Source organism: Silurus aristotelis (genome assembly GCF_946808225.1).
Source record: "Silurus aristotelis genome assembly, chromosome: 8".
Lineage (NCBI taxonomy): Eukaryota > Metazoa > Chordata > Actinopteri > Siluriformes > Siluridae > Silurus > Silurus aristotelis.
The window spans coordinates 8232649-8259332 of record NC_139581.1 but is presented as its reverse complement, the minus strand read 5'-3'; the positions used below and the strand labels follow the sequence as shown (position 1 = coordinate 8259332).

The following is a 26684-nucleotide window of genomic DNA, read 5'->3' as shown; positions in this document are numbered from 1 at the left end:
TATAATAAGCAATGACATTTATTAAACTTGATTTAGAGTATCCAGTTTAGTACCTCTGTATCCAACAAACCATCTAAAGCCTCAGAACAACATACTTTTTTGACCGATTTATTGAGAAATGTTCATTGGTAAAAGTGCCATACAAATAAAAAAAATTTAATTTACAGACAGAATTAAATCTGCTGGTGATCATCATGAACCAGACGTTGTTTGGGTTGTCGATGTTCAGTATTCTATACACATTCTTTTTGACTATGAACCGGGTACCTTTCATCTTTATTTATTTATAAAAAGCCTACGGAAACTGAATTTTTTATTCCGTTTATATGGAATCAGTCCGGTTTTAATACATCGGTATACACCAGAGGCTGATCAGATGCCAGTTTATAGATGTTTTGTATGAGATAAGATTGTACATCCAAACAAAGTTGTACCTATATATTTAGTTTTTGCTTTTAGAAGGGATTGTTCTTGAAACAGATTCAATATTTGATATTAATATTCAGTCATTTGAACAGCAAAAAATATTTACAGTCTCATTAACGGTCTGGATATTAAAGGAGGTACCATGTATGGTTGAACGTGAGACAGTGACAGCGTGAATTGCTGAAAGTACTTTAAATGGTGCTTTGAGAGGAATGGTTCTGTTAGAGAAATACAAATGTGTGCAATTGAACTTTGAATGTGCAGCAATCAACAACCTTTATTGCTTGTTTGTGTGACTTAGTCATAATGCATGATACACTACAAGGTTATATTAGTGTCATTAATAATTAGAAATGTACTTTTCTTGAGCAAATCCAATTTGAATTGTTTCAGAAACACAGGTATGTGAGGAGGCGCGGTGTATAATACGACTTAAGACGTTTTTCTGCATTCGCACTTTTTTACACACCCACACACGGACCAACGTCAGAAGGAGTGTGAGGCTCGTGGTTAAAGGAGTTTTGTTCCAACAATGTCTTTCAGCCCCATGAGGTGAGATTGGTTTGTGAACAGTCTCCATGCTGCCCCTGTGAGAGATGAACACACACACACACACACACACACACACACACACACACACACACACACACACACACACACACAAGTCTGAGGATAGATGGTTTTTAACAAAGGGAACTATAGGGACCCACGAGCAGCCTGACAGGACTTCAGAAAATGATGTGGATGTTCCATTTGTTGTGTATGTGTGAGTGCGAGTCATTGTCATACACACTGGTGCACAAACATAGATGGTGTTTAAGCTGCTGCTCATCACCATAAACACTTTGTTCTATCCGTGTCTTGTCTTGCCTTTTTTTCCCTTTCTCTGCAGAACCAAGGTCTTCCCCAGAGACAGACGTCTGACCCATTTAAACAGAAAGAGAGAAAGACAGAAAGAGAGAACAAGAAAGAGTGAGGTGCGCACACACACCCCCACACACACCCCCACACACACACACACACAAAGTATACACACGCAAAGACACACACACACACATGTTAATGATTAAAAACTGAATTCCATCTGCTCCATCTTTGTATTTGGAAAAGACTAAAAAATGACCAGTGTGCATATCGTTTGTTGAACACACACACGTGCTCAGACACATACACACTCACAGACTCGGGACAATATAAATGTTCTAATCATCCTCCATAGTGCACTCACACTCACACACACTTTAATGATCGATTTCTGTGTCTAAATCACTAAATGAATGATCTTTTCTTTGGCTCTTAAGTGAGGTTCATTAAAATCGTCTTATGCTGAGTGCTGGCCCTCTCGCTGTTTCACTCCTTCGCTCTTTCTCTCGTTCTCTCTCAACGGCACTCTTAACACACACACACACACACACACACACACACACACACACACACACACACACACACACACACACACACACACACACGCGCATGAAGACTCGTGATGCACATTTGGCTATCCTCGGCTTAAAATCTGCACTGATCTAGATTACTAGAACAAGATCTCTCTTGTTTTTAGGATCCAAGATCCCCATCGGAGAATGACACCCCTGTGTGTCCTTCGTGTTTCGACATGAACCTAGGTGTAATCTGCTGACGCGCTTTGCCATGACTTTTGAAATGAATGCGGCACTGCTGCCACCTAGTGTAATGGTTATCAAAGTGGGGTCCACAATGTACAGGCTAAAGGTCCTCAGTTTCTTTTATTTATTTTAAGTATATTATGAGGATAAACTAATAAATTCAGTCTATTTGGGTTTTATAATCAGAATTCCAAATGACCAGTGTTAAAGGAGAAATTGAAGGAGATGAAACTTGAGCTCATAACTTAAAATCAGTTAAAAATAGTCACATCTGTATAACGGTAAAGGAAAAATCCAGAGAATTTGATGAAATTTGATGTAATTTCAGTATAGAATTGTATATAGTGGTTTCTACACATTTCAGATTCCTGCAGTTATTTATCAGATATTTGTTTGTATTTTCCAAAATTGAACATTAAATAACTTGTACAACTGTATCATTGTAATCCGCCATTTTCTGCCATCTGTTTCAATGCTGCTACACTGTGTTTTCTACACAAATTTACTGATTGAGCATTTTTATATTTAATATATAACTTAGTTTATTTTACATTTCTTATTAATTTCATTATTTTAAATGTCTTAAATGTAGGTGTATAAGCATTAAAAATTATTTATTCTAGAATGTCTATAATTATTTTTAATATTATTAATATTATTATTATTAATATTATTATACAAGATTCTCTAATGTCAGCATTTTGTACCTCATAGGTGTAGCTGTATTAAAACATTGTGACCCAGGAAACTCACTGGAATGAGGAGTTTTGTGATTTCTTAAGAAAATAAAAAGCTAAAAGAAAGGCAGAAGAGAAATAATGGTATTATATAATTAATATATTTGTATTTATTCATGTTCCTCTTATTACTTATTTCACATATGCACATAAATGGAAGGGGAAGAGGAATGACACACTTCAGGACACAGTTTTTGGAAGATAAATCAGTTTCTGAGTGGTAACAGTATCGCCACTTTCTGTTGAGACACTAAACTGCATCAACTCATCGATTATATTCCTAAAAAATCATAAGGAATCAACGTTTTTTTAAACCTTATTTAAGAACCATTGAATCTAATCTGTTTTGTTCATGTTGATTGTATACCTTCATTATTCTCCATGTTGTATTATCAAGAAAGTACAACACAAAAACCCCAAAATCCATTTGGAATGTAACTTTATTGCAAAACATGCTTCAGTTTTATGGAATGTGCTAAAACATGATTAACACTGAAAACAGCAATCACAATGCAAAATCCTTCAATATTCCCTACACACTTTTTATACGGTTGTTTTTTTTTGTTGTTGTTGTTTGTGTGTTTTTACAATTTAAGAAACCAGGTGTTACATTTTTCCACGTATGAACATCAGTTTGCATTTAGTCACAAAAAAAAAAAAAAACTCAAATCAACTATATAACAATGAACAGCAGTATGTATCGATGTATATAAAAAATCCTTGTCAGATAGATGGAGATAAAGTGGCTGTGTGCGCCAAATCTTTTACAAACTTTTAAAAACCCCGCATCGTACAAAAACTAGTCGGCGTTCAAAACGGGATAAATATTTCTCGTCAAAAATCCTTCCCACGTATGAATCAGTGTGATTGTTCTCAGGACTGTGCTGGTAATCAGTGCTTGATTTGCAAGTGTTGTTAAAATGCTTTTAAATGAAAGCTGACAGGCTGCGTATCAAACCTCATTGTGTTCTTTCAAACGCAGCAAATCAAAAGTGCAACTGTCTCGTACTTTCTCAGTTCACTTTGTCAAATACACTTAAAGATCTCTCTTTTTTTTTTGTTTATCAGAAGATATCAAAAGTCAGTATCATTGAAAAACATCCTGACTGACCTTACATATAGGTCTGAGGTAATTCCTTGCTCGATGTCTGTGCTAGCATGAACCTTTGCTCACTATGATGGTTCGTTTAAGACAAATATGGCGGGTTTTAGATGTTCTTGACCAAGTTGTTATGGGCAGCTTAGCCACAGATATGTGGATTCTTAGAACAGGAATACAATCATGTGCAATAGTGGAAAGCAGACTTAATGCATGTTTCCTCACTGCTTTAAGACAGAATGTGTGTCAGTATTATTTTAAATCAATTGAACAAGTTACCACAGTCTAATGACAGCATGGTTAAGACTTAGCAAGTTGCCATTATATCTTAATTAGCTCCAAGAACAAAATTGATTTCCACCCCCCCCCCCTGATATTTCATTCAGGGCCATCTGTCCATAACAGATATTTGCCAGTAAAACATTAAACAAAATAATGAGATTAAATTCTGTTGTTATTCAGGATGAAGCTGTCCAGGTTTTAAACGCATTTCCTTCTGTGAGAATCCCAGAATTGCTCGATTACGTTCACTAGAAGAAGGTGAACGAGAATATTTATGAAATAAAATAAACGGTTTTAATTCCTTTTACAGAAGAAAAAAAAAACAAAAAAAACAATAGTACTATGATTATATTGCAAAAATTCCTCCTAAACGTATTTTTTTCTTCATTCTCTATAGATTACAGTGTAGATCGCGTCCACGTTGAGTAAACATTTGCGTGAATGTAGAACCATTTACAACCAACCTGTCGTGTATGTTTATGATCATCTAAAGAAATAGGGTTCTGCAGTAATGGTGAATTCTCATACTTAAGGACATGGTGGTTGAGCAGTTTTTAAAACAGCATCAATGTGAATCAATAAAGAACAATTGTTCACATTGTGTTGTACAGATACCCATTTAATAGTGAATTAATCAGAGCACCAACTATTGGCTCTATTAAACAAACACACTTTGCTTTAGAACTGTGTTTGTGTAGTCACGTTCACTCTATGCTTTGAGTAGACAAATGCTTAGCTGTCATTTTTTTAACCTTAAGATCAAAAGAACCTGGTTTGTAAAGATTGTGTGGTATCTAAAAGAAAAATCAAGTCAGTGTCAGGAAAATAAAAATGGTAAACACTAGAGTAGGCCGAGGTCGGTCCCCATGTGCTGATACAGAAAAAAATTAAACGTACATTTCAAACAATTTTTCTAAGATTGTAGGAATGCTTGTGCTTATTTTAAATGTTAGGTGTGAACAGGTTTTTAAACTTCTTGTCTAAAGGAATTGTAAAAAAAAAAAAAAGGCTGCAGATAAAACGCTGTATACAGCAGCAATAACTCTACCGACACTGTGTATTACTTTACAGACGAGTAAACTTGTAGATGGTATGTTTAGTACAGCATTTACTGTTTCTGTCGAAAGAAAACACAATCAAACTACTAAATTCAGTAACCGATAACAGATGAAAAGCAAAAACATAAGAAAAAAAAAACCCAAAAGCGTTTACTTCTTTCTTTCTGTCCATCTGTCTTACTATTAAAGCTTTTGATGACAGGCTTGATGGTAGCTGGTGGCATTCACAATACTGAACATATCCCTTCTTACAAAGGACAAGAAATTACTCAGAGGGCACAGGGGTTCAGTGGAATGGCGGTCGTGGTCGCGGCAGAAGGCCGTCTCGAAAGTCAAGTCCTCTCCGTTATAGAGAACGCGCACAAAAGTGTTTGCCACACCTCCTCGTGGTCCCTTGGCCTTCGATTCCGGACTCTTCCAGAGCTCAAACACTAAGCGAGCAGCAAAACGTGGAAACCCTGCCCCCTCCAGGCCAAGGGCACTTAGCACTGGTGCCATGCTAATGTCATGGGCGGAGGCCAGGGCAAACACGGGCTCGTTCTTGCCGCGAGCAGCATTCTCCATGCGTACCGCTGTCCGATTCAGGAAAGGATGCGAGGCGAGCACGGCAAAACGCCGATAAATCCCCGCCTCCTTCCGCTCCCGCTCGTCATCTCTCTGCTGCTGGCGAATCACAGAAAAGTGCTGCAGTGTTAGACACCCCCCCTTTTCAGATGCAGGAAAGGAATGTGAGCTGGCGCAGGGAAACGGCAGGCCGTGGCAAAAGTGGCACAGCAGCGCGTCTATGGGATTGGAAGCCCGCATCGTGCGTGTGGCCACGCCCAGCGCCTTTCCCATATCCACATAGGTGCGCTCGAGTTCGGCATTAGCAGCGCGAAGGCGGTACTGGCGATGCTGCTCCTCATCCAGAAAGAGGTTCCGTTCTGGACAGTCACACCGCGAGCCACAGAACATGGTGCTCCTCTGCTGCCGTACCGTCACTTTTGACCAATCGAAATTGGGCAGGAAACCATAAAGCAGAGCCAAACCGCTCTGCAGGGTGCGGCTCTTAGCGGTCGTCTCCACCCACAACTTCTGCGATGACCAATCAGAAGGAAGCAGCTTGTGGTGCTTGAGGTACGCTTGGCGCAAGATCTCACCATTTTTTAAATGCTGGACCACACCTGAGAAAGAGAGGACATACAAATATATATATATATATATATATATATATATATATATATATATATATATATATATATATATATATATATATATATATTTATACGGATGGATGGATCATAATTAATGAGAGGAAGATAAAATGATACAAAGAAAGCGAGAAAGTGTGAACAAACCTCTGGCAAACTATTCATGTGGATGCAAAATCATAAATTTGCACCTCATATAATTTTGTAAAATACACTGTTCTAGATGATTGCAGATTAAAAATTATTCACACTGGACATCTGTGAAGTGTGTGTGCGTTTGTGTGTGTGTGCGTGCGTGTGTGTGTGTTTGTAGGCTGTGCTGCGATTAGCTACCTGTCTGTGTGAGCTCGCCAAGCTCACAGGTGCTATGATTGGGTACTCGGGCCAGTGAGCCCAATGATGCGTCCCAGTGACCACGTCCACCCTGCGCCATGTGACTGATGAAGGAAGCCAGCAGGGGGTGAGAGGGCTTTCTGGAGGGAAAGAAAAAGTGAGTAGACATGAGAGCAAAAAGTAAAGCAAGATGTACTAAGTCTCCTTTACCACTAGGGGGCAATAAAGCAGCACTTTGTACATAATTTAATCTGAAATTGCACTGGATCAAAGTTCAAGTGTGTGTGGGTGTTTAGAAGCAAAATCTTGTTAGGAATGGAGAGAAAAAAGGCACAAAAGAGGGTTTAAAGGAAAGAGAGAGAGAGAGAGAGAGAGAGAGAGAGAGAGAGAGAGAGAGAGAGAGAGAGAGAGAGAGAGAGAGAGAGAGAGAGACTGAAAAATGAGTTTAAATAAAATCATAATTTATGAATTTATATCTGTACAAAAAAGGTATATTAGGGAATTAAATGAATAACTCTTCATAATCCGTCTGGCTTTGGTGAATGTGTGCAACAAAGCAGTGCGGAGGAGTTGAGAAAATTACAGTTACAGAGCATGAACTTTAATTTCTGTCGCTCGTTCAGACACACACCGCATACACAACACACACCACACACACACACCACAAAAACCACCTGCACACCACACACACTTTCATTCACAGTATGTACGTTTCAGTTCTGCAAATATGAAACCGATAGAAACACTCTGACTTGCAGTGATCACTTGAGTGTTTTAAGTACAGAGTGTACAAAAGGGAGGTTGCAGCTCATTGGTGAAGACATTAGACTTTAGATCAGAAGGTCACAAGTTCATCCCAGCACCACCTAGCTGCCACTGCTGGGCCTTCGAGCAAGGCCGTTAAACCTCAACTGCTCAACTGCAGATCGCTCTGGATAATGGTGTGTGCCAAATGCCATAGATGTCCAATGAAATGAAACACACACACACACACACACACACACACACACACACACACACACACACACACACACACACACACACACACACACACACACATTTTAAAATTAAATTTCCCTTGTGTTGCTTGAGGTACAAAACAGCTCTGAAACATCATTGATGCAAGTGTAAAACACGCATATATAACAAATATTTACATATATAATTATAAAAACATTTGACTTTAGTTTTTAGTATTATGCATCATTTTTCTGAGTCCTACCAAAAATCAGTGCGTCTCTAAAACAAAAGTAGTAATTTTGCTAATTTCAGGTATTTGCATAAATATGCCTACATATAGCAAACAGAAAGATATATGTGATTTGGCCTGTGTGCCACAGTAAGGCTGAAAAGTATTTCTATACAAAAAAAAGGCTGAATATCCTCAGGACTCAAACCTGGGGAGAAAAAAAAACCAAAAGAAAGGTTTGTGATTAAATTCTGACTGGCATTACTTTGGATAATAAAACATGTCTGAGATATAAGCAGACAAATACAGCTAGGATTAAAAAAGGTGAATGAACTAATCAAATCAGGGTGGAAAATAGAGTGCAGGTGTAAAACTGTGAAAAATAGAAGCTTTACAGTATCTTGAATCTGGGATATTATTCAATTGTTTTATTAGTAGTAGCATCCAAATAATAGGGTACGCCAGCCAAGTTAGTGGTATGACTGGAAATGTCTAATCTTGTCTGAGAAGCTTGCCTGTAAGGTGACAGTGTGCAGTCGATGGCTGGTCTCTTGGTCTGAGGGATGGAGTAGAGCGGGTACCGGTCCCCATGGCGAATCATCACCTGCACAAACAGCAGCTTGTAGTCCGCCAGGCTGTGACCTACAAACAAGAAACAAACACAAGTTTGAGTCTTATTATCCTGTCTGAACTCAAAATTAATTCCTATAAATTTAGGTGTGTGTGCAGGGGTGTATAACCCACCCTCACGTGTGTGTTCTGTGCGATTAGGCAAGTTGCAGTATCGGTAAGCATCACTGATCGGGTCAAGCTCTGGTGGCTCTGTATGAACCGCAGCATTTACTCTCTTCCTGTTTTTGCCAAAAGTCGCATCTTCTGTCAACGGACTGGTTGGCATCGGTTGCACTGATAGAGAAAAGAGAAAGCAAGAACAAGAGAGAAAAGAGTTTCATTTTTAATCTGTAGCACACTTATCCAGAAAAACACAACACATAGATTCAGTCTGACTAAAGTCTCGGTGTACTGAGCTAACATTGCAGCTTTATGTGAAGATCACATCAGCATACCACTCATTTCTCACACACCCATTATAAACCCATGCCTTCTTTTTTAAATGAGTGTAACCTTCTATTCAAGACCGGTCTTTTTCAAAAGATGTTGTGTTGCAACTTTGCATAGTAAATTTTCACTCGAAATTGGGAGACACACTATGCGTACATATTAATTATACACTATGTTCTTTGAACCAAAACGTTAATCTATAAAGGCATGCTGTGTGAAGTAGCTCATTTCTAAAATGAAACAAATTATTATTTATTTGCTCTTTAACACATTCCACCAAACCCATTAACTCTTCAGCCAAATCCATGCCTGCGTTGTAGGTGATCGAGTCACCAGTTACTTGTCACTAATTTGAATAAAAATTTGAAAGTCCTTATAGGATCTGGCATCATTTTAAAAACAGTGTCTTGTTAGAATTATGGGCATTAGCAAAATAAATGGCATGCTGCCATCAGAAACTGGTCACCTGCTGCTTGCTGTATGATTTAAATTCATAATTTAAATACAAATGTAATAAAATATCGGCTGTATGGAATAACCTATACTGATAGTTTTTCCGGGTTGCTTTACACATTAAGAGAGTGGCCTCTAGAAGTGAATCACTAATGCCAAATCAAAAAACTTTTTTTTTTTTTTTTTGGATGAAACTGTTTATTTATTTGGAGTGTAACTTTTTGTTTCAGTTTGAATGCATGTCTTATATTTTACTTTTTTAATATTTACTTTATTAATTTAACCACATTTTCAGCACTGTTTTTGTATTTGTTCCTTTTAGTAATAAAGTTGTGTACTATTATACATGGAGTTTTATGCTTTGTTTTGTTTTTTATGCAGTATCTATGTTAAAAATCGGTTTATTAATCGATCCAACCTAACCATCAGTATCAATAAAATCCACTATTGGTTGAACTCAAACATATATATTATGCTTTGAAAAATAAATGTTAGAATATAGAAATGTTAGAAAATAAAAAATATACAAAATAAAAGTCATTTTAACTAAAACTATACTATAGAACAAAATCTTTTAAAGAATATTTTTCAATAATTGTGCCAGTTTGTTGACTGGAAATTTTAAATCATTAAAAAAAAATACAATACTATAAACAATACTTGTGGCATTGATTGTATTGTTTTTCTCAGTCCTCATTTTCTCCAAAGCGCACACACCCAACAAACTAAAATAGCCCAACTTCATTTTAAATTCCTGGCTCCTGTTTAACACTAGGAAATTTCCTACAGACAGTGCAAGTCAAAGTAAGTTCACCAGACTGATTTAACCTAAAACATAAAATAAACCTATCAACTGAACTATCCAGCAAAATATTGTCTCGGGCAGTTGTTGAAACCACAGACACAGACTAACACACACATTTACCATCATCTCAATTCAAACTTACCAACAAACAGGAGAAGTATTAGATGTGCCTGGAAATAAGTCGGCATTTTGGAAGTGTGTATGCACTTTAGTAAGAACATCTGCAAAGCATCTGAATGTGTGTGTGTGTGTGTGTGTGTGTGTGTGTGTGTGTGTGTGTGTCCACTTCTTACTGAAGTCTATTCAGAATCAAGCCCCTTTCCCTTGTTCCCACCTGGTTACACACTCTGACCAATCCACAGACATACAGAGCACATGGCAGGTCCCCACATAGAAGGAGCCAGACAAAGAGCTCTTTGTAGCCTGTAGCCTGTAGCCTTGCCACAGCCTACAAGCAGGCATAGAGGAAAGAAAAAAGATGGAAAGACGGCGTCTCCACCTGGATAAAGGAAGCCCTAAAGCTTGGTTTTATCCGCTGACATTTATATGTAAGCTTAAATTACTCTGCAGCATAAAAACTGTCTAGCATTGAGGGTTAATCTAACCTAAGTAAGGCCGGTGATTAAAGTCTTGGCGTGATGGGCTGTCGACTCTGTAATTCATTACAAACTGAGAGTCTGTTTCTGATCCCTCTTGTGTTTACCTGTAGCATATGTGATCTAGTTTACTAAAGTTACAGTACAGTAGATAGATTTGCAAAATGTTTTCCAAATCACTTGTATGTTCAGTGTAAAATATATATAGACCTGGCAACCCTGCCCACTCATTACTATGTGGTGGCACGTATTGGAGAACTGAAAGACAGAGCGATAGAGTTTCAAATGAAATTCCGTTCTACATTTCGCCTGCTTTCAGCTCCTGTTTGTAAAGAATGAATAAGTAATGAGCTCACTGGGACTGTGTGAGACCGAGAGAGAGGGGGAAAAAGAGAGAGAGAGAGAGAGAGAGAGAGAGAGAGAGAGAGAGAGAGAGAGAGAGAGAGAGAGAGAGAGAGATGTAATAAAAGTAAAACAGGGACACAGGAGAGAAAATTAAGAAAATGCTGACAGGCTAAACCACAAACTCAGCCTGACTTGTTTAAGAATAACAATAAAACAATCAGGAAAAGTATTGTGGATCTGGAAAAAGTGTTGCTCCATAATTTTTCTGTTAGAGCTCTTGGACAAACAACATTTTCTGTGAACTGTGCTTTTGTGTGCTACAACCTTTTATCGCTGACTGCCATCATACTGACGCATTCGAAATTAGAGCGCATATGGGTGCTTAATACTGGAGATCGAGACAGGAACAGCATGCAGAGTCAACCAAGTTCACCAACACGTGTAAACAAGCACTGAAACACCTTATTCTGTGGCTTGTCATATCTGTAACCTAATCATCATCAACAGAAGCAACAACAACCTCGTTTTGGAACGGCATGTCAATTCCATCATCTAATAAAGTTTGTAAAAACTCCACCTAACCGCTTTCTAATGCACTTTTTTTTCACTCACCGAAATGCATACCTACCTCCAAAGGTTTCTCTTGGCTGCACTGCTTTCAGTGTGTGTATGTGGATGTTAGATTTTTTTGTCCAATCATTTTGTGTGCTAATTATGTGCTGCCATGTCAATCTAATCTGCCCAGGGCCTTTAAAGTCTGTACTGCTGGCTCTTTCATCATAGAGAATTTTAGCAACGGTTTTGTTTTTTTAACCAATCAGATTTCAGATTCACCTAGCAGGCCCAGAATAGCGTCAGCATTTTTCCCGTCCTCTGATTGGTTGTTCAGAGGGAAACTGTTACAGCCAAGTTCGACTGGCAAAACACATGTGTACTCTGCACATACTTCAGAGTTAGACTTTTTATGCCTACGGAGGAAGATAAATTGATTTTGTCTCGGACATACTTAAATATAATTTTTCCAGAAAAGTTAGACATCGTGAGGAGGAATCCCGAAGCTAGCTAGCTTGTCTCAGCCCGGGAAAGGGTTCGTTTACCACTTCCAGACCAGTGAATACAAGCAGGACCCCTGGCTTACTATGATTCAAAAGCAGTTGATTTGATGTTAAACTTTGGATATTCTTGCGAAAATGTTCCACATTCGTTTACATACATATTCATTTTTCTACCTTCTGTTGTTCTGCTGGAAATTTCTAATCAAATACACACAGAGTGAGGTCTATTGTTTATTGTGTCGTTAACTATCAAGATATAATATATTTGTCGTAAACGCCCACCACAATGTAGATTGAATAGAGTCTAGGAGAAATTCTTCCCGAGGGACACACAATCTTACACACACAACAATCCAGGGAAATTACTATAGTGGTGTACAGCATATAAACATTAAATGGTTATCAGACAGGATGTTGGCAGCCAGAGCCCCACAAAAACACACACACACACACACACACACACAAACTTACAGTATTGAATGCTGAAGCTCAGCACAGCTAGCACCACACCAATCACCAGCAGCAGGATAAAGCGGTTCCGTGCCAGCATTGTGTTGTGATTGGTCCAGACACCTGTCCATCAGCCATCCATGCCCTGCCCACTTTTTTGCCACCTGAATTCCACAAAAGAATAATAAATTGTATTAAACACAGCCTTTTTATACATACAATGCACACAAGCAGTTGACTACTGTCTCTCACACACACACACACACACACACACACACACACACACCTTCTCAGTCAGGTAACCACCCACAGGAAGGTGAATATCCTACACAACTCACACACACACTGTTTTTATCTGATATTGTATGTACTATTACAGAAAGATATCCTGTCGAGAGAATTCTCTGTCTCTGACTCATACACATGCAACAACCGCCCTGCCATTATCGCCATTCCACACTGAAAACGTATCATTATGTTTAACCAGACACGTGACGATCACACAGGAAACATGGCTTCAGTGCAAACTCTTTCCAGAACTCAGGGTTCAGTTGTTTTTACAAAAGGTTTTGCACTAAAGTTACAAAATGGATGAAGCCATCATACAACAGGGTTACAACTAGCAGTTTATCATGATTTAAACAAAATTGTCACACATTCAGTAGTGACACCAGTGATGAAGAAGCCACTGTGAGTGCGCTGGAGGAAGTCACAGCTCATATAGGAGCAGCTGCTCGCAAGTACACTCCAGAAAACTGCTCATTATAGCAGAGTTGTATACAAATCCTGCGAGAAGTTTGCCAAAACACATGCTGAATAATCAGCGAGCATGGGAACAGTTCCTGGGTCTGATGAGAACCGAACTTAACCGTGTATTTTGTAGAAAACCAAAACTGCACATCACGCTGCATGTTGGTTTCATGTTCTCTTAACTCTCTTTACACCAGCTGCTGGACGCAGGCAAATGCAGATCTATACTACAGTGAAGAAATCTACTTCTTTCGGCTTCTCCCATTAGGGGGCGCCACAGCGGATCATCCCTCTTCATACCTTCCTGTCCTCTACAGCTGCCTCTTTCACACCAACTACCTGCATGTATTCCCCTTACCACATCCATAAACCTCCTTCTTGGTCTTCCTCTTTTCCTCCTTCCTGGTGGCTCCATCCTCAGCATTCTCCTACCGATATACCCAATGTCTCTCCTCTGCACATGTCCAAACCATCTCAATCTCGCCTCCCTCACCTTGTCTCCATGTCCATCCTCGTCACTCCCAACAAAAACCTCAACATCTTCAGCTCTGCTACCTCCGGCTCCACCTCCTGTCTTTTAGTCAAGAAAAACTGCAGAAATAACTACACAAACGTGTGACCACTGCAGTAGAGATATCTACACTTTGCTGTCATTATAGAGTAACAGTAACTCTTCACATATATTATACACAACTCGCACGCACAGCACAACACAACACACAAAATGCACGAACAACGCAACATGCAGACAAAAGATTTAACACAACACAGCACATACAGACAACAAAACACACACACACACACAACACAAAGTCTGGCCCAAACACTGATGCACAGCACAGCACAACACAACACAACACAACACAGCACAACACAACACAACACAACAAACACACAGACAGCGAAGGGCGAAGAGAAGATTTATATGGAAGTCCGTTTCCGCCACATAAATAAAGGTTGCCTAATTCCGACTTTATTTCTTGCAATTCCCAACTTTTTTTTTCGCCAATCGGGCAGCGTCACTCTCTCTGTAGAGACAGAAAGTTTCACACGTTGAAAATGAAATTGGCTACAATCAGTAGAATCGCATAGTATTAAACTGAGCCTCTGATCCCTGGAGAAAACTCTGTCTAACAATCAGCTCTAGAGGAGACGGAATCAGACAGATGAAGCAGAGGTGCGCCTCATTCATACATCAACAGCTTTAAAATTCAGGCCCACAAGCTGGTGAATGCACCAGAAATGTTGGATGTTCAGGAGAAATAAAGTTGCAATTGTGGGAAATAAATAGGGGGGGCCGGCGGTCGCAAACTTTTTTTAGTGGTGGAAACTAAAGACATTTAAAAAAATTGTAGTAAAATGTATAGTAATTTGAAATTTCTTTTTATGATTTTATTTATAGGTTTGTATTTAATTTGATGTAATACACCAATTAAATCGACTTAAAGGGATTCGTTTTCACAGAAATTTCAGCAATAAAATTTAAATTTTTCTAAACGGAAAACAAATGACGATTTATTTTAAGAGACCCGTCTTATTTTCTCTTCTATATTAAGTGCTCTATAATAAGGGAAAATTCATCTTATTGGATTACTTGGTTAATCGTTGGAATAATCGTTAGAATACTCGCTTACTAAAATAATATATAACTATAGCCCTACACATAACACAACACAACACGCATGCACACACAACAACACAATATGCACACAAAAAGTCTGGTCCAAACACTGATGAACAGAACAGACACAACACAGATCACAGCTGTACACATACAGCACACACATCACATTTCTTTCTTTCACACACACGTTATACTGTAGAGTCTAAAGTGTATGTGCTCACATCACATCTCTCTCCATCTCTCTCTCTCTCACACACACACACACACACACACACACACACACACAGTAAACATCACACCACAGTAAACATCATACTATAGCACTGCACAAACACAGACCTCAGAGCAATACACATCACATCATAGCACTGCACACGCACGCACACACACACACACACACACACAGTAAACATCACACCACAGTAAACATCACACCACAGTAAACATCATACTATAGCACTGCACAAACACAGACCTCAGAGCAATACACATCACATCATAGCACTGCACGCACACACACACACACACACACACACACACACACACACACACACACACACACACACACCTTAGCATAACACATCACATCATAGCACTGCGCGCGCACACACACACACACAGATTTACACATCACAACATATCATTGCCCACGCACGCACGCACGCACGCGCGCGCACACAGAGAGAATTACACCTCACAACATATCACAGCTGCCTGTCCACGTTTACAGTCTCACAACAACAAATACCCTTTAAAATCCGACTGCAGCATCTCACAGTGACATTACACTCACCAGCCAACAAACCATGCAGCTTTACCTGCAGAAACACACACACACATCCACACACCGGTCTACACACTGCAGAAAGCAGCACACCGGAACCAACACCAAAACACTACCATAACAGCAGAGAGGGGGTGCTCAGGGTTGCCAGATTGTAAAAACCTACATACCAGTTTTACAGTGTCAAGAAACAGCATGTAAGTACAATACTCATCAAAAGACACACGTTCTCCTTCTGTGTCTTTATTTTATTTATTTATTTATTTATTTTCATTGTATACTATTACTGAACAAATCCATTGCAAAAAGGGACACGTATGGAATTATGAAAAAAAAGTGTTTAAAAACTTTTAAAAACCATTTTTTATATTTTAGATTGTCCAAAGCTTTGATGAAAGCTTTGCAAACTCATGCAAATTTACATATATGCCAAAAGTTCATTTTGAAAGTGTGAGTACAAAGTCAATAGCCCTGTTAGTGCTCCTACAACTACTTTACTAATCTAGATTATGACAAGAAATCCTCGGTTAAGTATAAAAAAATAAAAAAAAATAAAAAAAGAAGAAAGAAAATCAGTCAATCCATAAAATCTCAAGATCTTTAAATGTATCCCCAAGTACAGTGGCCAAAACCATCAAACGCTATGAAGAAACAAGCTGTCATGAGGACCATCCCAGGAAATAAAGACCAAGAGCTACCTCTGCTGCAGAGGATACCATTATTAGAATGATCAAGTCAGTTCAAAACAGTTGTTCAGAATTTGTCATCATTTCAAATCTCCGGGAAATCCATTAAGCATTAAAAAGTTTAAAAAAAAATAATAATAATAATTAAAAATTCAATTAGCTAGCTCTAATTATAAAAATAAAAAAAATGAAAGACATCATGACACATCTGACTCCTTTTAACACTGGGTTTGTTCCTCACAATCTGGCAACATCACTGGTCTCTATTTCTTCTCATATTCCTGCTTAGTGCAGCCAGTCAAAGCTAGACGCTCACACCTCCACCTAGTGGATATATTGCGCAATACAGAACGAAATGCTTTCATTCATTAAAGAAATCATTACAAAAAGTCTTCACGTGTTCATGAAAATCATCTTTTAATGGCGTGTTCAAAACTTTTTGTTAGTTTAAAAACCAAAAGAATGTAAAATCACATACACAGGGTGTATCAGGTGATTCACAAGCACCATATTTGCACAGCATCTAAATTAACATCTGGTTTCAACCTTATTTACTCTGTTTGGGGTCAGAGCAGGTCAGGTGCTACAGAAGATAACAAAAAATAACAAAACGTAACACAAAACAACTAACTGGGACTTGTGCACGTATGCAATATTTATTGCAAAAAGAATATAATGTGGAGGAAGTAGCTCAGTGATGTTACTGATGAGAAGGTCAGTAGTTCAAGTCCTGGTATTTCCATAGTGCCACTCTTGGGCCCTTGAGCAAGGCCCTTAACCCTCTGTGCTTCAGGGGTGCTGAAACTTGGCTGACCATGCAATCTTTCCCTAGCTCCCTAACACCCCTGGTATATGTGAAGAATAAAATCTTTTGTGCTGTAATGAACGTGACAAGAGAAAAAACCTTTACCTTTGTGAGACAATTTCATAAGATAAGATAAATAATAGATAAGATAAGAATGATTTATTTTCACAAGTTTTGTATTTTTAATAGTTTCTTTGCCATTTATAAAAGAGACACAAGCAGACTGACACAATTCATTTAGAAAATCTGAATATGTAAGGGTGTCTATGTGTAAACATGTATGGGATTGAGCTCTAGTGGTATTTATTCTGGGCAGAAGCAGAACACGGTGTGTGAGGCCCTTAATGTTTAATCTGCAGCTGTGAGATGCTGCAGATTTTGGATGATGGGTTAGACCAGACAGAGGAACAATTATATTCATCCAGACTGAAAGACTTGCAGACAAACATGACTCACTACTGAGACTGAACTTCTCCACCTTACAATGCACACACCAGAGCTATGGCATACTTCAGAAATAACAATGCAGAGCATTAGGTTGTTGATGCACAAACACTCAGTGTGTTTATGCCTTTTGCTGCTCATAGACATGCACATAAACACATGGAGGTGTGTGTGTGTGTGTGTGTGTGTGTGTGTGTGTGTGTGTGTGTGTGTGTGTGTGTGTGTGTGTGTCCATCAGGGCCAGCAAGGCCTTCTCATCTTCTTCTTCATCAGAATCACTGACATATGATTTAAAATGGGTTTTTTTCCCATGAATATTTATAAAATTATTCCGGATATTAAATTCTATCCATTTCATATTGTTACTATTATGTTAGAGTTTCTACCCAATCATATTTCTGCCTTAAAAGAAATCTGCCTTGATAAATGAGTGTAACTGGGTTAATATTGATGCCTCTGCTGGAGATGATGTATGCGGTCGGAGCAGCTGTGGCTGCAGTGAAAGGAAACATGATGAACTGTGTTCAATGTGTTTCTTAGTTCAGTAATGCCATTCATTTTCTTGTGCATGAGATACCTGTATGTGATATTATTGCTGCAATATACTGCCTTTCTGATGGTTTTTATAGCAGTGGCATAATGATAGTATTAAAAGGTGGAATGTGTGAACTGGTATCCCCACTGTTCTGTATATCGCTTCATTAGTGGTAAATGCTCTTCCTTTCACAGGTTGTAATTATACCACACCATTGTCCCTGTAGCAAATGCAGATGTGTCAAAATGCAAATTGTTTATCAGATCGTTGATTATGAATCGAAGTGAGATTGATCGTAAAGCATATTGTCCATCAGCCAGAGCATGCTCAAGGGTTGTGGATTAAGATCCCAGTACTGGAAGTGTACTGAATAATAAGTGTAGTTTAGGAGCTTGTGCCAAATTAACGCATGTACATACACTGTGAACTATGAAGTTATGAAATGTTCTATTGATGTGGGTTCTATAGCTGAAGTGTTTTAAAGATGTGGGCAAATGAGTTTGTAGACCACAATATATGAGAAGGTCACAATTTTCTCTGTAATAACTTGAAACGAACAAAAGGGCATCCATTATTGTTTATTAGATTTTGATTGTCATTTTTTTATTCCGCAGAATACTTTGAATAATAAAAACAAATAAAAATGGCATGACCCAAATTCGTACACGTCTGTATATAGTATTATATATATATATTTTAAAACAACTAAATAACTCTAACTGATTACAGTACAATATAAAACAATAATTGTACTGATGATATACTTCTGCTTGGAGTTTTTATACTCGTGACTCATTTCCTGATGTCGTAAATGCCTCCAAATGAACACTCACTTGCGTACGTCTAAAAAATAACTTTCCAAGTCTCACTCCTGCTTCAGTGTAGAATCTGACCTGGATTGTAGATTGTACCTAAGAGTTGTTGCTGTAATTATAAAGACTCATCCTATGACTCGTTTCACATTCAGTTCAAACTGAACTGCACTATTTGTCTTTACTCACACACCTGTATAGTGTATTGATTATTAATCTCGTTATCTGATGTCACACTTCACAAGATTTCTTCCTCATGTTGTCTCAAGGAGTTTTTCCCTTACAGCTATATTTCTGTAAAGCTGCTTTGTGATTGTAAAAAAGTCTCCACAATGTATAGACGCATAGCAGTTTATATTTCCTGCTTGATATAATACAATTCAATACAATTTCTTATACACTTTGTGAAAATATCGTTTATAAAACATTTCATCGAATATTTAATATTTATTATTGCTGTAGTTTGCAACTAATGACACATTTTCAAAGTACTGTATTTACTTACTCATTAACAAATAATAAAAATTATTTCTCATACCAAATTAGCATTATGCTAAATTAATATGTTGACATAGAAATATGTGGATGGAAACCCTTGTGTTATTACTGGGGTTTTGAAAACATACCTCCAGGTTTGGCGTTTTCTGTGTCAAAGTTCAAATTGAATGTATAAATAGCTACAGGGGACAAGACAAAACTAGTCCGTCTTGATTTTTCCAACATCCCTCAAGCTGAAAAGCTTAGCGCCCATAAAAAATAAAAAATAAAAGTTGTTGACTCGTCTCAAGTGACTGACGATTGCAGAATCCGAGAGCGTCTATAAAGAAAATAAAGAGAGGTGGATTCATTAAAAGTAATTGCCTGTGTTCATATATGCATTAGTGTGATTTTATTTTGGTAAATGCTTATTCTAACATCACAGACTGAAATTACAAACTATGCAACAGTTTTAGAGGTTGGGCTAGAAACTTATTTGCATGTGAATGTAAGTAAAACTTGAAAAGGAAAAAACTAAAGAATTAAGAAAGGAAGGAAGGAGGGAAACACAATATGAAATGCATATATGCATTAATAATTCAATGTATCAATGGTGTCAAGCGTCAATAATATTGATTAACATATATCTACAGTAAACATGGATGTTAATTTTACAAAGGAGGATGAACTATGAACTCGTTCCCAAACCTGGGAAATGACATTCCCTTGAATTCCCTAAAACTGACCCCTTGTTATCAGAATATGCAAATGTTGCCAGAGTAGGGCATTGTGCTTTCCAGGATAAAGTTTGCTTTTAGATTTGCTGGAGAACTGCCCTTCAGTTTACTGATACAACAGTGCATTTCATTGCACCTACAAAAGTAGTGTGCTGTTACAAGAAATTGAATGTCTGACAATATTTCATTGCTTTTACAACAGCAATTTTCCAGTAATTTTTAATTTGTATTTCTTAGAGTATATGTTATTTACTTATATAAAAGTATATACTTTTCATTATGCAACATCTATAATGTTTTTGTTATTATATACAGCTATAAACAGTCATTCCCACACGTTTCTTTTCCATGTTTTACACGTTATAGCTCTCCTTTGTCTTTCTCTTGAAGTTCTTGAAGTATCACAGCTATTTTATATCAAATGAACCACCAGCTTCTTACTAATCACATCTGTATAGAGAGGAATCCCAATGCACGGTTCCATCATTTGGAATAATTGTACTGTACTCACAATTTCATTAATCCAGCGATGTCAAGTCAAGTCAAGTCAAGTTTATTTGTATAGCGCTTTTCACAACAGACATTGTCTCAAAGCAGCTTTACAGAAAACAACAGTGAAGGTGAATGGTGTGCGTTTGTCCCTGATGAGCAAGCCGTGGCGACAGTGGCAAGGAAAAACTCCCTTAGATGATAAGAGGAAGAAACCTTGAGAGGAACCAGACTCAAAGGGGAACCCATCCTCATATGGGTGACATCAAGAGTTTGATCATAAATCTTTCAACAATACAGAACAATTTGTGATCAGCATAGATCCAGCATCAGCTTCTCCATGCCAGGGCCTTTAAACACTCGGCATCTACTTCTCCATGATCATCCATAGGTCCATAATCTTCACGAGGTGGGACGTGACTGGAGCTGGCCAAACCTCAGGATGCCTCGGGATGGGGAGAGAAAGAGAAGCAGTGGAGAGGAATTAGCGTAGCTGCTGTTCATGATATTAACAGCACAAGTTGATAATGTGCATGTAATCATATATTCTGGAGCACAAGGTTGTGATGTGATGTGTGTGATGTGTGTTATGTGTAGGATTTGCTAAAAAGATATGTTTTTAATCTACACTTAAACTGGGAGAGTGTATCTGAACCCCGAACACTGTCAGGAAGACTATTCCAGAGTTTAGGAGCTAAATGTGAAAATGCTTTACCGCCTTTAGTGGACTTTGCTATTCTAGGAACTACTAGAAGCCCAGAGTTTTGAGATCTCAGGGAGCGTGACGGATTGTAGCGTGTTAAAAGACTGGATAGATACATGGGAGCCAAACCATTTAGTGCTTTATAAGTGAGTAGCAGTAGTTTGTAGTCTATTCGAAACTTAATAGGAAGCCAATGTAGGGACGATAAGATAGGGGTTATATGATCGTATTTTCTTGACCTAGTAAGAACTCTTGCTGCGGCATTCTGAACTAACTGAAGCTTGTTTATTAATGATGCAGGACATCCACCTAGTAATGCATTACAGTAGTCTATTCTAGAGGTCATAAACGCATGGACGAGCTTCTCTGCATCAGATATAGATAACATATTTCTTAGCTTAGAAATATTTCTAAGGTGAAAGAAGGCTGTTTTTGTAACTTGATTGATGTGATTTTTAAAAGATAAGTTGCTGTCGAAAATAACTCCCAGGTCTTTTACCGTTGAACTAGTAGTTACAGAACAACCGTCTAAATGCAGGCTGAGATGCTGGAGCTTCTGTGTACTATTTTTTGGGCCGATGAGCAAAATCTCCGTTTTATCAGAATTTATTAGCAGAAAGTTATGGGTCATCCAATCTCTTATTTCTTCAACACACTCAGTTATGCGAGCTAATTGAGCTGTATCGCCTGGTTTGGATGAAATATATAGCTGGGTATCATCAGCATAGCAATGGAAGCTAATTCCATGCCTTCTAATATATTTCCTAATGGAAGCATGTATATTGTAAAAAGCAGGGGTCCTAGAACTGACCCTTGTGGCACGCCATAATTTACTAGCATTATCCTGGATAGCTCTCCATTAAAATCTACGAAATGGTAACGATTGGACAGGTAGGATTTAAACCAGCTTAATGCCTGTCCCTGAATACCGATGTAATTCTGTAAGCGATCGAGGAGAAGATCATGATCTATAGTGTCGAACGCAGCACTAAGATCTAGTAAAACTAATAGGGAGATGTAGCCTTGGTCTGAAGCTAAAAACAGGTCATTAGTGATTTTAACTAGAGCAGTTTCTGTGCTATGATGGGGCCTAAAACCTGACTGAAACTCTTCAAAGATATTGTTCTCCTGCAAGGGGTTACATAACTGGGCAGCGACAATCTTTTCTAAAATCTTAGACATAAATGGGAGATTTGAAATTGGTCTGAAATTCGATAGCGTGTTTGGATCCAGATTAGGTTTTTTAATGAGGGGCTTAATAACTGCTAACTTGAGGGATTTAGGGACATGACCTAACGATAGTAAGGAGTTAATAATATTGAGAAGAGGCTCACCAGCTGTATATAACACTTCCTTCAGTAGTTTAGTGGGAATTGGATCTAACTGACATGTTGTTGATTTAGCTTTCATAATAGCATCATACAGCTCTTCCTGTCCTATACATGTAAAACAGTGAAGTTGTGGGGTTGTAAGTACGATTGTGTCGGGAGATGCTGTCAGAGGTTGAACTGCCACAATTGTTTTTCTAATGTTATCTATTTTTTCAGTGAAGAAATTCATAAAGTCTTCACTACTAAACTGTGATGGAACACATTTTTCAGATCCCTGATTTGTTGTTAATTTAGCGACTGTACTGAAAAGGAACCTGGGATTGTTTTTGTTATTTTCTATGAGTTTGCTCAGGTGTTTAGCTCTAGCAGCTTTTACAGATGTTTACTTTAGTAAGTTATACACCTGGTATATTGGTGTGTTTGCTTGAATGCCTCTAAGCAACAACCTCTCACTTCACCTTACCTTTTTTATGGGGGGAAATGCAATGTTTGTTTACACTTTGTTAGTCTGGTTTCTCTGAAGGATTCTCATTGTGAGTTTTTCATCTGGCTTAGGCATTACAGCTCTAGTTCAGGACGTACCTGAACTTCTGTCAACCTGTTTTGTAAAATTTACATTAGTTTACATTTATATTTATGTACAAAAGTGCTTTAAGTCTTTATCAATGAATAAATCTACACTGGTACACTAGATTACAATTTAAGATAAATCTACCTACCACTCTTTTGAGAGTTTTTGTTTGTTTGTTTGTTTGTTTGTTTATATATATATATATATATATATATATATATATATATATATATATATATATATATATATATATATATATATATACAGTGAGGAAAATAAGTATTTGAACACCCTGCTATTTTGCAAGTTCTCCCACTTAGAAATCATGGAGGGGTCTGAAATTGTCATCGTAGGTGCATGTCCACTGTGAGAGACATAATCTAAAAAAAAATCACAATGTATGATTTTTTAACTATTTATTTGTATGATACAGCTGCAAATAAGTATTTGAACACCTGAGAAAGTCAATGTTAATATTTGGTACAGTAGAGTTGGTTGGCAATTACAGAGGTCAAACGTTTCCTGTAGTTTTTCACCAGGTTTGCACACACTGCAGGAGGGATTTTGGCCCACTCCTCCACACAGATCTTCTCTAGATCAGTCAGGTTTCTGGCCTGTCGCTGAGAAACACGGAGTTTGAGCTCCCTCCAAAGATTCTCTATTGGGTTTTGTTCTGGAGACTGGCTAGGCCATGCCAGAACCTTGATATGCTTCTTACAGAGCCACTCCTTGGTTATCCTGGCTGTGTGCTTCGGGTCATTGTCATGTTGGAAGACCCAGCCTCGACCCATCTTCAATGCTCTAACTGAGGGAAGGAGGTTGTTCCCCAAAATCTCCCAATACATGGCCCCGGTCATCCTCTCCTTAATTCAGTGCAGTCGCCCTGTCCCATGTGCAGAAAAACACCCCCAAAGCATGATGCTACCACCCCCATGCTTCACAGTAGGGATGGTGTTCTTGGGATGGTACTCATCATTCTTCTTCCTCCAAACACGTTTAGTGGAATTATGACCCAAAAGTTCTATTTTGGTCTCATCTGACCACATGACTTTCTCCCATGACTCCTCTGGATCATCCAAATGGTCATTGGCAAACTTAAGACGTGCCTGGACATGTGCTGGTTTAAGCAGGGGAACCTTCCGTGCCATGCATGATTTCAAACCATGACGTCTTAGTGTATTACCAACAGTAACCTTGGAAATGGTGGTCCCAGCTCTTTTCAGGTCATTGACCAGCTCCTACCGTGTAGTTCTGGGCTGATTTCTCACCTTCCTTAGGATCATTGAGACCCCACGAGGTGAGATCTTGCATGGTCCCAGTCCGAGGGAGATTGACAGTCATGTTTAGCTTCTTCCATTTTCTAATGATTGCTCCAACAGTGGACCTTTTTTCACCAAGCTGTTCCCCGTAGCCCTTTCCAGCCTTGTGGAGGTGTACAATTTTGTCTCTAGTGTCTTTGGACAGCTCTTTGGTCTTGGGCATGTTAGTAGTTGGATTCTTACTGATTGTATGGGGTGGACAGGTGTCTTTATGCAGCTAACGACCTTAAACAGGTGCATCTAATTTAGGATAATAAATGTAGTGGAGGTGCACATTTTAAAGGCAGACTAACAGGTCTTTGAGGGTCAGAATTCTAGCTGATAGACAGGTGTTCAAATACTTATTTGCAGCTGTATCATACAAATAAATAGTTTAAAAATCATATATTGTGATTACTGGATTTTTTTTTTTTTAGATTATGTCTCTCACAGTGGACATGCACCTACGATGACAATTTCAGACCCCTCCATAATTTCTAAGTGGGAGAACTTGCAAAATAGCAGGGTAATCAAATACTTATTTTCCTCACTGTATATATACACAGTACAGACCAAAAGTTTGGACACATCTTCTCATTCAAAGAGTTTTCTTTATTTTCATGACTATGAAAATTGTAGAGTCACACTGAAGGCCTCAAGGGCTATTTGACCAAGAAGGAGAGTGATGGGGTGCTGCGCCAGATGACCTGGCCTCCACAGTCACCGGACCTGAACCCAATCGAGATGGTTTAGGGGTGAGCAGGACCGCAGAGTGAAGGCAAAAGGGCCAACAAGTGCCAAGCATCTCTCGGGGAACTCCTTCAAGACTGTTGGAAGACCATTTCAGGTGACTCCCTCTTGAAGCTCATCAAGAGAATGCCAAGAGTGTGCAAAGCAGTAATCAAAGCAAAAGGTGGCTACTTTGAAGAACCTAGAATATGACATTTTTCAGTTGTTTCACACTTTTTTGTTATGTATATAATTCCATATATAATTCCACATGTGTTAATTCATAGTTTTGATGCCTTCAGTGTGAATCTACAATTTTCATAGTCATGAAAACAAAGAAAATTTTTTGAATGAGAAGGTGTGTCCAAACTTTTGGTCTGTACTGTATATTTAACAAAGTTAAAGGTATTGTTAAAGGCATTGTTGAATTAGATCAGTAGATCAGGAGTTGTGACACAGAGGTTGAGCTTCACTGTATGTCTGTGTTAAAGAAATGGGTTAAGAACAGGATTGTATAATGAGGGGCTGTAAATCAACATCATGGATGTGTTGGGAAGCACAACAAAAGGACACTGACAAAAAACCTACACAATATGGACAAAGGTATGTAAAGCTCAAATACCACTGACTGACTTACTCACTCATCACGAAATCTCAAAAACCACTGAACGGATTGCAATGAAATTTAGAACATACCTTCCTCTTGGGTCTTAGGTGCTCACTAAGAAAGGGTTTTGAAAAATTCGCCCTGGATCGCGGCTAACTCGCGATATATATAAAGCTCAAATACCACTGACTGACTCACTCACTCATCACGAAATCTCAAAAAACCACTGAACGGATTGCAATGAAATTTGGAACATACCTTCCTCTTGGGTCTTAGGTGCTCACTAAGAAAGGGTTTTGAAAAATTCACCCTGGATCGTGGCTAACTCGCGAAAAACGCGATTTCTCACGCATTGTAAATTCTTCGAAATAACATACAGATCCTAATGAAACTTAGTACATTGTTTCTTATTAGATGTTAGATGCACGATAAAAATTCTTTTCAAAGTAGTTTGCCCTGTATCGGTACTACAAAGGGGTAGTACGTTATTTGTTGACGTTACGTTCTGATCTCTGATCATCCAGTCCTGCTTAGTGCTTACTGCTTATTGCCATATTGCTTAGCGTTCTGCCTTCCGGGTACTTTCAGCTAGTATAT

The 26684-nt window shown here is 38.4% G+C and overlaps 1 protein-coding gene across 1 annotated transcript; it reads right to left on the bottom strand.

Moving 5' to 3' along the window:
• Positions 1–4251: 4251 nt before the first annotated feature.
• On the bottom strand, positions 4252–16003 carry pxylp1 (2-phosphoxylose phosphatase 1). Its single transcript, XM_083548203.1, has 6 exons — positions 15873–16003; positions 12727–12869; positions 8684–8845; positions 8455–8581; positions 6751–6890; positions 4252–6390 (listed from the first exon to the last, which is right to left on the bottom strand). Exons 2-6 carry the CDS (start codon positions 12803–12805, stop codon positions 5411–5413), a joined length of 1488 nt encoding a protein of 495 aa, XP_083404329.1. The 5' UTR covers positions 12806–12869; positions 15873–16003; the 3' UTR covers positions 4252–5410.
• Between the last annotated feature and the right edge of the window lie 10681 nt (positions 16004–26684).

Coding starts and splice junctions, on each gene's coding strand:
- pxylp1 (XM_083548203.1), bottom strand. CDS start 12,805: ATGCTGGCACGGAACCGCTTTATCCTGCTGCTGGTGATTGGTGTGGTG. Junction 8,846..12,726: donor GAGCTTCAGCATTCAATACT/GTAAGTTTGTGT, acceptor TTTCTCTATCAG/TGCAACCGATGCCAACCAGT. Junction 6,391..6,750: donor TGGCGAGCTCACACAGACAG/GTAGCTAATCGC, acceptor TCTCTTTCTCAG/GTGTGGTCCAGCATTTAAAA.